This window comes from Grampus griseus, assembly GCF_964374135.1.
Source record: "Grampus griseus genome assembly, chromosome: 15".
Lineage (NCBI taxonomy): Eukaryota > Metazoa > Chordata > Mammalia > Artiodactyla > Delphinidae > Grampus > Grampus griseus.
Window position 1 is genome coordinate 52,603,651 of NC_139009.1, and position 17,484 is coordinate 52,621,134.

Genomic DNA, 17,484 nt, shown 5'->3' on the forward strand with positions numbered 1-17,484 from the left:
AAGACCTGGCCCCACCCAACAGCCTGCAGCTCCAGTGCTGAGACACCTCAGGCCAAACAACCAGCAGGGTGGGAACACAGCCCCACCCATCAGCAGACAGGCTGCCTAAGTTGTACTGAGCTCACAGCCACCTCTAAACACACCCCTTGACATGACCATGACCACCAGAGGGACAAGACCCAGCTCCACCCACCAGTGGGCAGGCATCGGTCCCTCCCACTAGGAAGCCTGCACAAGCCCCTGAACCAACCTCACCCAACAGGAGGCAAACACCAGAAACAATAGGAACTACAACTCTGCAGCCGGTGGAAAGGAAACCACAAACACAGAAAGTTAGACAAAATGAAACGACAGAGAACTATGGTCCAGACAAAGGAACAAGATAAAAGCCCAGAACAACAAGTAAGTGAAGTGGAGATAGGCAATCTACCTGAAAAAGAATTCCAAGTAATGATAGTAAACATGATCCAAGATCTCGGAAAAAGAATGGAGGTACAAACCAAGAAGATACAAGATATGTTTAACAAAGAGCTAGGGGCTTCCCTGGTGGTGCAGTGGTTTAGAATCTGCCTGCTAGTGCAGGGGACACAGGTTCGAGCCCTGGTCTGGGAGGATCCCACATGCCGTGGAGCAACTAGGCCCGTGAGCCACAACTACTGAGCCTGCGTGTCTGGAGCCTGTGCTCTGCAACAAGAGAGGCTGCCAAAGTGAGAGGCCCGCGCACCGCGATGAAGAGTGGCCCCCGCTTGCCACAACTAGAGAAAACTCTCGCACAGAAACAAAGACGCAACACAGTAAAAAAAAAAAAAAAAAAAAAAACAAACTAGAAGACTTAACAAACAAACAGAGATGAACAATATAACCGAAATGAAAAATATACTACAGGGAATCAACAGAATAAATGAGGCAGAAAAACGAATAAGTGAGTTGGAAGACAGAGTGGTGGAAATCACTGCTACAGAACAGAATAAAGAAAAAGGAATGGAAAAAAAAAAATGAAGACAGTCTCAGAGACCTCTGGGATAACATTAAACACACCAACATTCACATTATAGGCGTCCCAGAAGGAGAATACAGAGAGAAAGGGCCTGAGAAAATATCTGAAGAGATTACAGCTGAAAACTCCCCTAACATGGGAAAGGAAAGACTCACTCCAGTCCAGGAAGTACAGAGTCCCAGGCAAGATAAACTCAAGGAGGAACATTCCAAGACATATTAATCAAACTAAAAAATATTAAAGACAAAGAGAAAATATTAAAAGCAACAAGGCAGAAGCAACAAACAACATACAACGGAATCCCCATTAGGATATCAGCTGATTTTTCAGTGGGAACTCAGCAGGCCAGAAGGGAGTGGCACCATATATTAAAAGTGATGAAAGGGAAACTCCTACAACCAAGAATACTTTACCCAGCGAGGCTCTCATTCAGATTTGACAGAAATTAAAAGCTTCATAGACAAGCAAAAGCTAAGAGAATTCACCATCACCAAACCAGCCTTACAACAAATGCTAAAGGAACTTCTCTAGGTGGAAAAGAAAAGGCCACAATCAGAAATAAGAAAATTACGAATGGGAAAGCTAAAGGTAGGAAAGACTCCACACACAAATATAATATCAAAACCAGCAGTCGTGAGGACAGTACAAATGCAGGATATTGGAAATGCCTTTGAAATTAAGAGAGCAGCAACTTGAAATAATCTTGTATATATGTAGACTGCTATATGGAACTGCACACCAAAAATCTACAACAGATACACAAAAAAGAAAAAGCAATCCAAACACAATACTAGAAATAGTCATCAAATCCCAAGAGAAGAGAACAAAAGAGGAAGCAAAGAAAAAAGACCTACAAAAACAAATCCAAAATTAACAAAATGGCAATAAGAACATACATATGGATAATTACCTAAAATGTAAATGGATTAAATGCTCCAACCAAGAGACACAGGCTTGCTGAATGGATACAAAAACAATACCCGTATAGATGCTGTCTAAAAGAGACCCGCTTCAGATCTAGGGACACATACAGATTGAAAGTGAGGGGATGGAAAAAGATATTCCATGCAAATGGAAATCAAAAGAAATCAGGAGTAGCAATACTCATATCAGACAAAATAGACTTTAAAATAAAGACTGTTACAAGGGACAAGGACACTACAAAATGATCAAGAGATCAATACAAGAAGCAAATATAACAATTGTAAATATATATGCACCCAAAATAGGAGCACCTCAATATATAAGGCAAATGCTAGCAGCCATGAAAGGAGAAATCAGCAGTAACACAATAATAGTAGAGTACTTTAACACCCACTTACATCAATGGACAGCTCTTCCAGACAGAAAATCAACAGGGAACATATTAGATCAGATGGACTTAATTGTTATTTATAAAACATTCTATCCAAAAGCAACAGAATACACATTCTTCTCAAGTGCAAATGGAACATTCTCCAGGATAGATCACATGCTGAGCCACAAAGTGAGCCTCGGTAAATTTAAGGAAATTGAAATCACATCAAGCACCTTTTCCAACCACAGTGCTATGTGATTAGAAATCAATTACAAGCAAAAAAGTAAAAAAACACAAGCACGTGGAGGTTAAACAATATGTTACTAAACAACCAATGGATCACTGAATAAATCAAAGAGGAAACTAAAAAATACCTAGAGACAAATGACAATGAAAACACGACAATCCAAAACTATGGGATGCAGCAAAAACAGTTCTAAGAGGGAAGTTTATAGCAATACAATCTTATATCAGGAAAGAAGAAAAATCTCAAATAAATAACCTAACCTTACACCTAAAGTAACTAGAGAAAGAAGAACAAACAAAACACAAAGTTAGTAGAAGGAAAGAAATCATTAAAGATCACAGCGGAAATAAATGAAATAGAGAAGAATAAAACAGTAGAAAAGATCAATGAAACTAAAAACTGGTTCTTTGAAGAGATAAACAAAATTGACTCATGAAGAAAAAAAGAGAGGGCTCAAATCAATAAAATCAGAAGTGAAAAAGAAGTTACAACAGACACCACAGAAATACGAAGGACCATAAGAGACTACAAGCAACTATATATCGACAACCTAGAAGAAATGAACAAATTCTTAGAAAGGTACAACCTTCCAAGACTGAACCAGGAGGAAATAGAAAATATGAACAAACCAATTACAAGTACTGAAATTGAAACTGTTGATTTAAAAACTTCCAACAAACAAAAGTCCAGGATCAGATGGCTTCACAGGCAAATTCTATCAAACATTTAGAGAAGAGGTAACATTGCAGAGGAAGGAACACTCCCAAACTCATTCTATGAGGCCACTGCCACCCTGATACTGAAACCAAAGATACCACAAAAAAGGGCTTCCCTGGTGGCGCAGTGGTTGACAGTCCACCTGCCGATGCAGGGTACATGGGTTCGTGCCCTGGTCTGGGAAGATCCCACATGCCGTGGAGCGGCTGGGCCCGTGAGCCATGGCTGCTGAGCCTGCGTGTCCGGAACCTGTGCTCCGCAACGGGAGAGGCCACAACAGTGAGAGGCCCGCGTACCGCAAAAAAAAGAGAAAGATACCACAAAAAAGAAAATTACAGGCCAATACCACTGATGAACATAGATGCAAAAATCCTCAACAAAATACTAACAAACCAAATTCTAACCGAATACATTAAAAGCATCATACACCATGATCAAGTGGGATTTATCGCAGGGATGCAACGATTCTTCAACATCCACAAATCAATAAATATGATACACCACATTAACAAATTGAAGAATAAAAACCATATAATCATCTCAATAGATGCAGAGAAAGCTTCTGATAAAATTCAGCAATGACTTATGAAAAAACTCTCCAGAAAGTGGGCATAGAGGGAACTTACCTTAACATAAAAAAGGCCATATATGAAAAACCCACAGCTAACATCATTCTCCATGGTGAAAAACTGAAACAGGAACAAGACAAAGATGTCTACTCTCACCACTTCTATTAAACATAGTTTTGGAAGTCCTAGACACAGCAATCAAAGAAGAAAAAGAGGGGCTTCCCTGGTGGTGCAGTGGTTGAGAGTCCGCCTGCCAATGCAGGGGACACGGGTTCGTGCCCTGGTCCGGGAAGATCCCACATGCCGCAGAGTGGCTGGGCCCGTGAGCCATGGCTGCTGAGCCTGTGTGTCCGGAGCCTGTGCTCCGCAATGGGAGAGGCCACAACAGTGAGAGGCCCACGTACCACAAAAAAACAAAAACAAAAACAAAAGAAAAAGAAACAAAAGGAAACCAAATTGGAAAAGAAGAATAAGACTGCCACTCTTTGCAGATAACATGATACTACACATAGAAAGTCCTAATACGTTACCAGAAAACTACTAGAGCTCATTAATAAATTCAGTAAAGTTTCAGGATACAAAATTAATACATAAAAATCTTGTGCATTTGGGGTTAATATATACACCACTATATATAAAATATGTAATCAACACGGACATACTGTATAGCACAGGGAACTCTATTCAATATTCTGTAATAACCTATATGGGAAAAGAATTTGAAAAAGAATGGATATATGTAGGTTTATAATTGAATCACTTTCCTGTACACCTGAAACTAATACAACATTATAAATCAACTATACTGCAATATAAAATAAAAATTAAATTTAATTAAAAAAACAAAATTTTGTTGAAAAACTGCATTTAAGTAATATGTTTAAATATTATAAATATTTAATAAATGTGTAAATGTTAAATATATTAATATATTTAAATATAATGTGGCAACTCTGTAAATCACTCTTCTTCAAGGTTTGTTGTTGCTATTTGTTGTTTGGTAACTTTTGAACTAATTCTGTAAAGTGTATATCCTTTGTTGTGTGCAGCCACTGAAATCTCTTTTCAGTTACCTAAATAGTCATCTACAGATTGGATAAAGATTTTTAATCCTAGAATCCTATCTTGGAATATTTTTGGGTGGGGGTTCTGTGTTTTAGGGAACCCCTTGAATGCTCAGCTAGACATTTTACAACTCAGCTTTAGCCTCCACTGCTTGCATGCATAGAGCCTCCAGATCAGCCAGAGGTGAGAATTTAGGTGACCATCTCATGTATTTCCTAAGAATGCACACAGTCCCGGGCATGCACACAGTAGTACACAGAGTTCCAGAAAGATTTTTGAGCTTTTCAAATCTCCTATGGATATCTTATTCTCTAGAATTTCCTTTTTAGCTTTTTGGTTGGCTTATTGTTTGCCCCAGTACTTATTTACCTTCTCAGGCAGCCAAAATCTTAAACAACTGCCTCTAATAGTTTTCCACAAAGCACCCTGGGGAAAAGGCTTTTTCACAAAGAGTGAGCTTCCAATCAGGTCAAATAAAGAAAGGCTTACACCAGAGGTCTTCCAAGGAACCATCAGTCAAATAATGATAGTTATCTGGGATTGGGACTTTGAAGGACCTCCAATACTGTTCTTTACTCTCTGCTGGCTCCTGGAGCTGCTGATTTTCACCAGGATTATGGGCTGTGGTTTTCAAGGCTACTGTGGACCTGGGTGGTGGGGCAGATGGGAAAAGGGCAAGTTAAAACACTACAAAGAACTTCCCTGGAAGTCCAGTATGTAAGACTCCATGCTCCCAATGTAGGGGGCCTGGGTTCAATCCCTGGTCAGGGAACTAGATCCCACATGCATGCTGCAACTAGGAGTTCCCATGCCACAGCTAAGAAGTCCACCTGCCACAACTAAACAGGCTGCAACAAGATCCCACATGCTGCAACTAAGACCCAGTGCAGCCAAAATAAATAAATATTTAAAAAAACCCAACAACACTATAGAACTTGCTGTTCTTACATGAAATTCAGTTGTTTTTCTTGAAACCCTCCCCAGATTGCTGCATTTGGTTAATTTACAGAAGTCTGATAAAGACAAAGCAATAAAGGAAACTGAGAAGGAATGGCTGGAAAAATGTTAGGAAGAAAATCATGCAAGAATGATGTCAGAGAAATCACAAGAAAATTTCGACATGGAGGGAGTAGTGAATAATATTTAACTACTGTTGTAAAGGTTATATAAGTTGAGGACTTAAAAATGCCTACTCAATTTACTGTCATGGTGGGATAGGGAGAGGGGAGTCACTGTAACATTGTGAAAACTGTTTTGGTGGAATAATTTGATAGCAGCCATATAGGCATGGTTTGAGGAGCGAGTGAATGGGTAGTAGAGCAGCTCTATGTGTTTGTTTCCCCAAGGTGCTGTATCCTTTATTTCTCACTCTTTATTTCTTTCCTTGGAAGTCTCTTCAGCTCAAATCCTGATATACGGTGCTGATCCTTCCCTTGTCTTAGATATTCAAATGATTGTGGGACAGCTTGTCCTCTAAGAGCCTTGAATCAGAATACCTGAAAGTACACCTATTTTCTTTCTTTTAAAGGTGATCTTGCTGGCCTGCAGGATGGAGTCATGTTTGGTTCTTTCCTTTACCTCTGAAGTAGATGTCTATAGGATTATCTGCCTAATACCCTTGTCCTAAAAACTGACCCCCATATCATATCCAATTGTGGGAGCCTTTTTCTTGGAGCTATGTGACCCAGCCCTCTGGCCATAGTTGATGGGAACAACTTGGGTAAGGAAACCAGCTGAATCAAAGTCCTTCTCTGGAAATTCTGGAACAAGAATGAGAATAATTTTTCCCTCTGCATGCCTCAACTAAAGGATGCAGAGTTTGAGTCCTACTGGCAAACTTGCTTACTGCCTTAAAAACTTGAGAAGACGAAAATGGTCTTTGGAGAAAGAAAATATTGAAGAAAGTCCAAACAGCTTTTAAGTTTCTGGTTACAGCTATGTCTCAGTTACACCTGTATTCCTATCCTTTGCTACTAGCATATATCCCATGATGCCAATGACATTCCTATTTTTACTTTAGCTCTTTTGAGATGGGTGTCTTTCACTTATCCTCACCCACATAAACTCACCAGTCAAGTCCTACCTACAACCTCTTTGCTCTGTGCAGACTTGACTGGAGAGTTTATTCCATTATATTTAAAATAACTACTGATAGGGAAGGACTTTTCCCATTTTGTTATTTAATTTCTGTATGTCTTAAAGCCTTTTTCCCCCTTATAGCCTTTTTCCTCCTAATTTCCTCCATTACTGCCTTCTTTTGTGTTTAGTTGATATTTTGTAGTGAAACTTCTGAATTTCCATTGTGTATATTCTATAGTTATTTTCTTTGTAGTTACTATGGGGATTACATGATAACATCCTAAATTATAATAATCTAATTTGAATGGATACCAAGTTAACTTAAGTTGTGTTCCTGTGCTCCAACTTTATGTTATTGAGGTCATGAATTACATCTTTATATACTGTGTACCTACTAACAGATTTATAATTATTTTCTATGCATTTGTCTTTTAATTCCTGTTGAAAATAAAAAGTGTAGTAAAATATTATAATAATAATTGTTTTTATATTTGTCCATGTATTAATCTCTATTGGAGATCTTTACATTCTTCATATGGGTTCAAGTTGCTGTCTACGATCCTTTCATTTCAACCTGTAGGACTCCCTTTAGCATTACTTTTAGGGAAGGTAATGAACTCCTTCACCTTTTATTTAGCTAGGAATGTCTAAATTTCTGCCTCATTTTTGAAGGAAAGTTTTGCTGGATATAGAATTCTCCATTGACATTCTTTTTTGTTTCAGCCCTTTAAATATGTCATTTTATTGCCTCAGGCCTCCAAGGTTTCTACTAGAAACTTGCTAATAATATTATTGAGGATACCTTGTATATGATAAGTTGCTTTTCTCTTGCTGCTTTCAAGATGCTTTTTTCAAGCTGAAAAGCTTTTGATAGTTTGATTATAATTTGTCCTAGCATGGGTCTCTCTCCTGGTTGATTGTATTTGGAGTTCACTGAGGTTGGATTTGTAGATCCATCTCTTTCCTCAAATTTGGGAAGTTTCCGGTCATTATTTCTTCAAATAGTCTCTCTGTCTCTTTCTCACTTGTCTTTCTGAGACTCCCATAGCTGTTGGTATGCTTGAGAGTGTCCCATAAGTCCTTTAGGCCCATTTCACTTAATCTTTTTTCCTTTTGCTCCTCAGACTCAATGATTCTAAATGTTGTATCTTAAAGTTTGCTGATTCGTTTTTTCTGTCTGCTAAATATAAGTGAGAGCCACCCCAGTTTTCTGGAACAAAAGTGGAGTAGAACATTTATCTAAGCTGTTTACCTCTTGACAGTTACTGTTGTTATTAAATGGATCTTTGACAAGAGATAGTAATCAAAGCCATAGGATAAGGCCTGAAAAAAAGCTGAGAAATGGGGAGTAACAGGGTTTCAGTGAAAAAAAGGTATTTACTAGAAATGAGGCAAGGCTCAAAGGGGGAACACCAAACTCTTTGGCTAGGAATTATCAGCTGGCCTAGGTAAACTGATCAAAATATACACAGGGCACAGGATGCATTTTGGTGAATAGTGGAGTTTCTTCATTTTTCTGAAATTTCGTGGTAATCTCTTCATATTCCTTTTCACTCTTAGTAAATTTAAATAGCTTTAAAATGCAAAAATTGCCTCCATTATATCTGAAACCCTGGTGGAAAAGGCAGTGTACATGACAACTAAGGAAAATTCTGATAAAATTTGCTATGAATTAACCTCCTACTGTGTTTCCTAAATGGCAAGAGGGATGGGGATGGAGGATGTTTGTATCCCCATGATGTAACACAGCAATTCCTATTAATAGGGTATGATTTCATTATTTAGTTATAAGTGACTTATCACAAATATAAATTGTACCTGCCTCAAAGAATTACGGTGAGGCTTAAATTAGTAAATGTAGTTAACAGAATAGTACATGGCCCACAGTAAGCATTCAGTAAATATTAGCTATTATTGTTTTTATTGGGATGCACATCACTATCCTTAGCAAGTAACAATATACACTGATAGGTCAACTGAAGTTACTCTTATCTAATATTATATTAATATTGAATATCCTTTATCCATTAGGAATGAAGATTTGAAAGTGGTCTACGCATCTTTTGGGTTTGATCAGTTTGGAACTTTTTCAGGGTGGGGGAGGGAGAACAAAATCATCTTTCTGGTAAACAACTGTCAGCTTTGGTATTCAGCTTTAGAGCTACCCTGGTAGTATGGTTTTGAGTCCTTCAGTACCAACTGGAAGACTGGGATCTCTGGTGGTGATGTTAGAGAGAAGCCGACAATTGCTCCTTTTGGCTGCCAACATTACAAAAACAAAGCACAAGATGATCCATCAATGGATAATCAATGTTATAATATTTTCAAGCAACTTACCAAGTGGAAACCTTACTGAAACTTCTTTGTTTTATAGGAGTTCCATGAAGAAATAAATTCTATTACAATTTCTGAGGGTCCTCTGCCTAATTTAGGAATAGGAAATACCAGGAACAATAAAAATTGAGATGTCCAGAGATCAGTACTTTCAGAGTTGGTCACATTAGGATAAATTGAGTTTAGAAAAAGGAAACTCATGCTGATATTATTATAGTTTTTAAAGACATCATTTTTCTATATTATAAAGTTTTGAATGGACTTTTAGATTCAATTTAGGCTTTTGATTTATCTTCTTTGGAAGACTCACAGTAAAATGAATCTAGTGGCTTCTAAATTAAAAAAAAAAATCACCCATCAAACCTAAATTTCACGTGAAGTACTTTGTCTGATATAGGAGGGAATTCTTCTGAGATGTGACATGTCTATGTATAAAAATAAAGGATTATATAAGTTCCTGTGTTGGTTAATTTTAATAATAGCACTAATAATAATAAACTGTTTTCCTTAAAATCTTATGAAAAGAACAATGACTTTTTAACTTTTTGCTAAGTAGTTATTAATTACTGATTATTAATTTGCATATTAACACAATTCCAAGTTAAATATCCATATTGTACTATTTACCCAGGCTTAATTCTTGTTTTTTCTAAAAAAAGACACTGTCTTCACAAAAAAAATAATTCAAATTAACCAGCCATGCCCTACAAATGTAAATACAAGTGATACTGAATAAGTATTGATTAAAATAAAAAGCACTTTAAAAAAACAGCATTAAATCTTACCAACTCCAGAGGTTATTGATTCTGCATCAATGTCACTAGCTCTCTTTCTTGCCACTTCAGCTAGTGCCAATTCGCCCTTTTCTAGTGCAAGGTAATGGATGTCCTTTGGAAATAAAGCAAGATAAAAGATTAATCCAAAATGTATCTTAGTCAAGTTACAAAGGAGATTTTGAAAGAAAGAACTTACTGTTCTTTCAAAACAGTAACAAAAATAGATTACAAAACAGACATGGCTGATGATAAAATACAAAAATTTTGTATTTTAATTTTCTCAGTTTTCTAATACAAGCAAATTTTCTTGAATTGGAAATCATAGCTATAACTAGTGGCAGTTATTTAAATAAATTAAGCCTTTAGGGAAAAAAACAAGCTTTTAAATCCAATGTTTGATGTACTTAGTTTTGTCAGGGAATAAAAATCTTAGTGGCTATTTTCTTTAATGAAATTTTACTATCTGAGATAGCTTCTTCAAAATTCAATTGTTCATTATGATAAGCATTTTATAAGGAATACTATTATACAAATTTGTCTCTGATATTTATGTGTCTGGCACATGTTACTTTATTAATATTATTAACACTACTATCATCTTGAACTTATTCAGTCAACAAATAATCAGTGCCTATTAAGTTGTGAAAAGAGAGATCAATTACAATACCGTTTCTCAACAAGCTTTCAGCCCAGTAGGGAGAAAGACAACTGTAAACAACAGTTAGTAACATAGTGTAATAGGTTTTATGGCAGAGTTAAGAATGGTGTAGAACCAAAGAGGAGGAACTGATCCTTGATCTGCATCTTGAAGGATAAATAAGAGTTATAGTAGAAGGGAAAATGGAGAAAAGGCAACAGAAAATGAATGATACCTGGTGCACATACATAGAGAAGCTTGAGAAAACACAGTTCTATCAAGCAATGGCAGGTCTTTCAATACGGAAGGAATGTTGGTTGTGTGGGAGCATGCAGTGGAAAATAATTCTAAAGAAGTAGACAGAGCCACTAAAAAGGACTTTGAACTCTTTTTGGTACACAGGGTGACTGTTGGAATGAGAATTTTATTGCAATAAAAATGGAAAAAGAACATGAACAACAAGTTTTCAATGATGAAATATAAATGGCCTATAATCATGAAAAGGTATTTCACTGTCCTAATGTTCAAAGTTGAAAAAATGTAATTTCAAACTGGACAAATTTTTGAAAGTTATTACTTACTGGTTGCAAAATTTGGGGGGAAACAGGCACTTATTACATTTACTGGGAATATAGACTTTACAGAGCAGGGGTCAGTAAACTATGGCCTATAAGCCAAATATAGCCTGCCTTTTGTACAGCCCTTGAGTGAAGAACGGTGTTTACCTAGCATAATGCCCTCCAGGTCCATTCATGTTGCTGCAAATGGCAAAATTTCACTCTTACTTATGGCTGAGTAGTATTCCAGTGTGTGTGTGTGTGTGTGTGTGTGTGTGTGTGTGTGTGTGTGTGTGTGTGTGTGTGTGTGTGTGTGTGTGTGTGTGTGTGTGTGTGTGTGTGTGTGTGTGTGAGAGCGGGGGCTACTCTGCGTTGCAGTGCACGGGCTTCTTACTGTGGTGGCTTCTCTTATTGCGGAGCATGGGCTCTAGGTGCCCGGGCTTCAGTAGTTGTGGCTCAAGGGCTCTAGAGCACAGTCTCAGTAGTTGTGCCACACGGGCTTAGTTGCTCTGCGGCATGTGGGATCTCCCCGGACCAGGGCTCGAACCCATGTCTTCTGCATTAGCAGGGAGATTCTTAACCACTGGACCACCAGGGAAGCCTGATATGTACCACAGTCTTCCTTATCCACTCATCTGTTGATGGACACTTAGGTTGCTTCCATATCTTGGCAAATGTAAATAATGTTGCTATGAACACTGGGGTGCATGTATCTCTTCGAATTAGTGCTTTTGTTTTTTTCACATATACACTCAGGCGTGGAATTCCTGGGTCATATGGTAGTTCTACTTTTAGTTTTCTGAGAAACCTCCATACTGTTTTCCACAGTGGCTGCGCCAGTCTACATTCTCACCAACAGTGTATGAAGGTTCCCTGTTTTCTACATCCTTGCCAACATTTGTCATTTATGTTCTCTTTGATGACAGCCATTCTGACAGGTGTGAGGTGATATCTCATTGTGGTTTTGATTTGCATTTCCCTGATGATTAGTGATGATGAGCATCTTTTCATGTGCCTGTTAGCCATCTGCATTTCCTCTTTGGAAAAATGTCTATTCAGTTCTTCTGCCCATTTTGTTAACCAGGTTGTTTGTTTTTTGATGATTAGTTGTATGAACTATTTATATATTTTGGATATTGACCCCTTATCATATTGTTTGCAAGTATTTTCTCCCATTCAGTAGGTTTTTTGCTTTTGTCATTATGCTAAGTGAAATAAGTCAGACAGAGAAAGACAAGTACTGTATGATATCACATGTGGAATCTAAAAAATACAACAAACTAGTGAATATAACAGAAAAGAAGCAGACTCACAGATATAAAGAGCAAACCAGTAGAGAGGGAAGAAAGGGCATTATAGGCATAAGGGATTAAGAGGTACAAATTATTAGGTATAAATTAAGCTACAAGGGTATATTGTATAACACAGGGAATATAGCAAATATTTTATAACTATAAATGGAGTATAACCTTTAAAAATTGTGAATTGCTATATTGTACACCTGTATATATAATACTGTACTCATCTATACTTCAATTTTAAAAGAAAATGGTGTTTACATTTTTAAATGGTTGGAAGAACTGTGCTCAACCACTCAACTCTGAATGGCTTTGGAATTACCTTATGCTGAAGACTTGAAAGTGTTTCAATCTGAAACTATTAAAAGCAAAACAGTACTTATATGTGAAACTTATACTGTGATAAAGTCATTTCAGTGAGAACGTTGTTTGACTTGCAAGTAATAGGCTGTGTTACAGGCTGTGTTATACACTTCCTGCACTGTCAAAAGTTAAAAAAAGAAGTGAGATCTCCATTCATATACAAATTCCCAGCAATGTATTTCAGTCCACAGCAGCATTTTTCAACCTTGATACAAGTGCAAAGGTAATGTCCATATTCCAATGTTGCAATTAAGGAACTTTAATAGGAAGTAATTAATTTGCAATGTAGTAACATGTTAAAAGGCAGTCTAGCCTTTAGCTAATAGAATTGTAAAAATGCCTTCTGATCGGTGAATATGTGCAATTAAACCATACGCTCATGGATTGATATCAGTATTTGGCAGTACTTATCTACGAGGAAAGAAATTTGCAAAGTTGAAATACATAAAATCTCATCATAGATCAGTATTCACAGATGAACATTTGCAACAGATTTTGTTGTTAAGGAAAACCACCTTTCAACCCTTATTAAGAGAAATGTTATCCCCCCACAAAAGAATTCCATTATTCACATCTGTAGAACTTTATTATGAAAACTGTACTCAATTAATAGATTTTTAATTTTATCAATAAAGATTTGTGGAAATTTGTTTTCTATCATACTCAATTATTACATTTAAAATTTTATCAATAAAAATCTATGGAAATTTGTTTTCTCAAGTACCTAAATAATAACCTCAATTTTTCCTTTTGGCCCACAAGCTTATAATATTTGCTGTTTGGTCCTTTATGGAAAAAGTTTGATGATTCCATATTTTAGTAATACATCAGAATTCAAATTTGCATACATATACTTTTGGAAAATCTTCTTAAGGAAATGATGTGACCAATCTTATGTCCAAGATTGGTGATGACAGCAATACTTTTTTTTTTTTTTGAGACTATCTTTTTTTATTTTTGGCTGCACCATGCAGCATGTGGCATCCTAGTTCCCCAACCAGGGATTGAACCCAGGCCCTCGGCAGTGAAAGCATGCAGTCCTAACCACTGGAACACCAGGGAATTCCTGACAGCAGTACTTACAACGATAAAAAATCAGAAGCAACTTAAATGTATATCAATTGAAAAAATCATGTTGATTTTCTTTTTTAATCCAAGAGTGGCATGATACTTTCATAATAGATCCTTATATTCAATGAAGAAATTAGCAGTAATTTAAAAATATATATACTCCGGTATTCAGTTTGCAAGTGTTTTATTTAATACTTTTGCATTTATGTTTTTTTTTTACTGAGGTATAGTTGCTGTACAGTATTATATAAGTGCGTCTGTGTTCTTAAGAAATTCTATCACTATACTTGCACTTGACTGCTAACAAGCCCTCAACCAGTATCAAAGTTATACTAGCCTTACAAATAAGCTAAGGCAGCTTTTTTTCCTATCTTCTTGTCTCTAGCAAAATTTATATGTGATTCTTCACTGAAAATAAGCAAAAGATATACAATGCATTTAAGAAGAAATTACCACCCATTACTGAGTGACGTAAATGAACACCTGATTAAAATACAGATATACACCTGCTTATGGCTGAAAAGATTATACATCATAAAGATATCAATTCTGACCCCAAATAATCTGTAAAATTCAGTGGAATTCCAATCAAAATCCCTTCAATATTTTTCATGGAACTTGACAAGTTGATCTTAAAATTCATATGTGAAAGTAAATGGTCAAGAATATCTAAGACTTATTCTAGTTAACATTAAGACTATATAATAGCACTAGTATATAGGCATATAAATCAGTGAAAAAGAAAGTTACCCATAAAAAATATCAGTTTTTTTGTGAGTTACTAATGTTAATATTTTATGTTTAACAGTGATGTAAGTGTTGGCTATAAGATCTGTGGTCCACAAATTATTTCTGGAACATATTCTCTCTCTCTCATTCTTAATTCTGTGATTTCTACTCTTAATTTTTTAACTGTTATAGGGAATTTGGGGTCATTAATTTCAAGAAGGTAATAAGGCTTAACAGTTCTTGAGTTGATATTATATCTGTACCATGAAGGTTTTCATTTCTGTGGACCTTCTCACTATTCATATATATGAATGTAGTTTTTAGTAAAATGCAGTAGAGAGTATATTTCTGTAACTCCATACCTCTCAGTTTGAGACAGTTCATGCATGAATCTTTACAGTGTGATAAAAGACATCTAGTATCTAGTATCTATATCACCCCCCCCAATTGGCTATCCTCTGGATACATTTATTTTTTAACTTTTAGATAGTTTCAGTGTTTCAATTTAGTTTAAATGTTGGATATATACAGTTAAATATGTTCATATACCCCTGGGAAATGGTCATATTCTAAATAAGTCAAGAAAGTAAAAGCCACTTGGCTTTGTATTTCATTTTCATGTCTTTTACTTGATTAGGACAGCACATACAAGAATACAGGACATGCAGTAAAGCTGGTTGAGACTAAGGCTAAGGTACTGTTAAATGATATTATATTAAATACACTGCAAGAGACCACTACTGGGAAAGTCATGCCCTTCTCATCTTGACTTTAAATTTAATTAATACTTATTAATCAAAAATTATTCCACAAATAATTATGGAGTGTTTACTACGTGCCAGATGCAGAGGTAAATTTACTACAAAGTTTATAAAGCATAAGCTTCTCTGCCTCTTATTTGTACATATCCTTCCCAGTACCTACTTTCGTACTTGAAATGTTAAATTTTTTTTTAACTTTCTTTTTTAAATTGAAGTATAGTGGATCTACAATATTATAATATTTTCAGGTGTATAGCATAGTGATTCAGTATTTTTATAGATTATACTCCATTTAAAGTTATTATAAAATAATGGCTATATTTTCCTGTGCTGTACAGTATATCCTTGTTGCTTATCTTTTTTATACATAGAGGTTTGTATATCTTAATCCTATACCCCTATCTTGACCCTCCCACCCTTCTGTCTCCCCACTGGTACCATTAGTTTGTTTTCTATATCTGTGAGTCTTATCCTGTTTTGTTATATATATTTGTTTATTTTTTATATTCCATATCTAAGTGATAATATACAGTATTTGTCTTTCTATGACTTATTTTACTAAGCATAATATTCTCTAGGTCAATTAAATTATTTTTCTTCAGAAGTATAAGTTTCAGGCCCCATAAAACATGTATCTACCCCCTGATGCCCATCCATCAAGGTTTTCACATACTAGTGAACTGTGTTACCATACCATACTTAGATGTTTAGAATCACGTGTCTCGGAGGCACATGGCACAAGGAGACATTGTAAGTTGTACAGTCCTTTTTTGTTTCCTTGGTCTCTTTTTGGAGACTTATTGTATAAGATTAAAATGGCATGTAATGGGTCTAAAGGGATAACATAGATGACAATAGATCTGAAAAGTGTCATATTGATAAATCCCAACCTTTACTGCCACCCAATCAGGATTACCTAGTTATGAATGGTTTTATTATAAAAGTGTTACTAATGTGGAAGCAAGTTTTCAGAAAATATTCAGAAGAATGAACTATTTAGTTCTGTCATTCTCAGTGACAATTTTTAATTTACTGTTTGCCAAACTGACTTATATTAGTAACATCTTTTAGCACTATTAAGTGAAATTGGCTTCCACTGAACAAAAGATGACAAACACTGAGAGTCTTTGGCTATGATCCATGTTTAAAAATTGACACATATTCTCTCTGTATCATCTAAGATCTGGAATAAAAGACTTGTTATTCCTGGGAGCTCATTACCTTTCACAGGTGGTATTTAATGTACTACTATAATGAATATGCAGATTTACAACAAAAAGCATTTAAAGCTAAGGAGTCCCTGGTGGTCCAGTGTTAGGACTCGATGCTTTCACTGCTGAGGGCCCGGAATCAGTCCCTGGTTGGGGAACTAAGATTGTGCAAGCCGTGCAGCAAAACCAAAAAAAAAAAAACTATTCAAAGCTAAAAAAAAATCCTGAGTAGATTTTCATCTTGAAATCATACTTTGGACTAGTCACTGACAGATAAGTTTAACTATTATAATGTATTGATGTTGTTATAACCTTTTCTAATTTTTGTTAGGCTTCTGGGGATTGATAGGTTTGTATGAGATAACAGAAGCACTTACAAAGACGTGCAACAGCTTCTACACATTTAAGACTACCATGTTCTGGCCCTCCCTGCTATAATATTTTACTTAGTTCAAATCAGTTGATAATATAAATTTTAAATTCATTAACTACAAGCTTTGCAGCTTTAAGCCTTGTCCAAAACTGCTTTCAGAACATTTAATTTCATGCTGCTTTATTTCAAGTAAAGTAAAATGTTGATACACTTCTCTTTGTACTTATTCAAAATAGCATTTCTTTTCATAGGACAAATCTGGTTAATAAGAAGTTTTAAGAATTAGGAATAAAATATTTCTGATAATGTGTTAATATTTTAGAAATATCATATTTGTAGATTTGAGGGAAAAGTAACTTTCAAGATAAGGAAGTCTATGAAATAATTTATCTCATAAGTTACA

At 35.8% G+C, this 17,484-nt stretch overlaps 1 protein-coding gene across 1 annotated transcript in view; it reads right to left on the bottom strand.

The window, feature by feature from the left end:
- Positions 1 to 5,361: 5,361 nt before the first annotated feature.
- The window catches only part of WDPCP (WD repeat containing planar cell polarity effector), a gene marked incomplete at its 3' end in the record, with an annotated part of 258,646 nt that continues 246,523 nt past the window's right edge, over positions 5,362 to 17,484 (bottom strand). Inside the window, exons 14-16 of the mRNA XM_082672747.1 lie at positions 10,091 to 10,193; positions 8,224 to 8,305; positions 5,362 to 5,539 (exon numbers count right to left, since the gene is read on the bottom strand). Of these exons, the coding sequence (XP_082528873.1) occupies positions 5,362 to 5,539; positions 8,224 to 8,305; positions 10,091 to 10,193 (363 nt within the window). The remainder of the gene's footprint in view (positions 5,540 to 8,223; positions 8,306 to 10,090; positions 10,194 to 17,484) is intronic.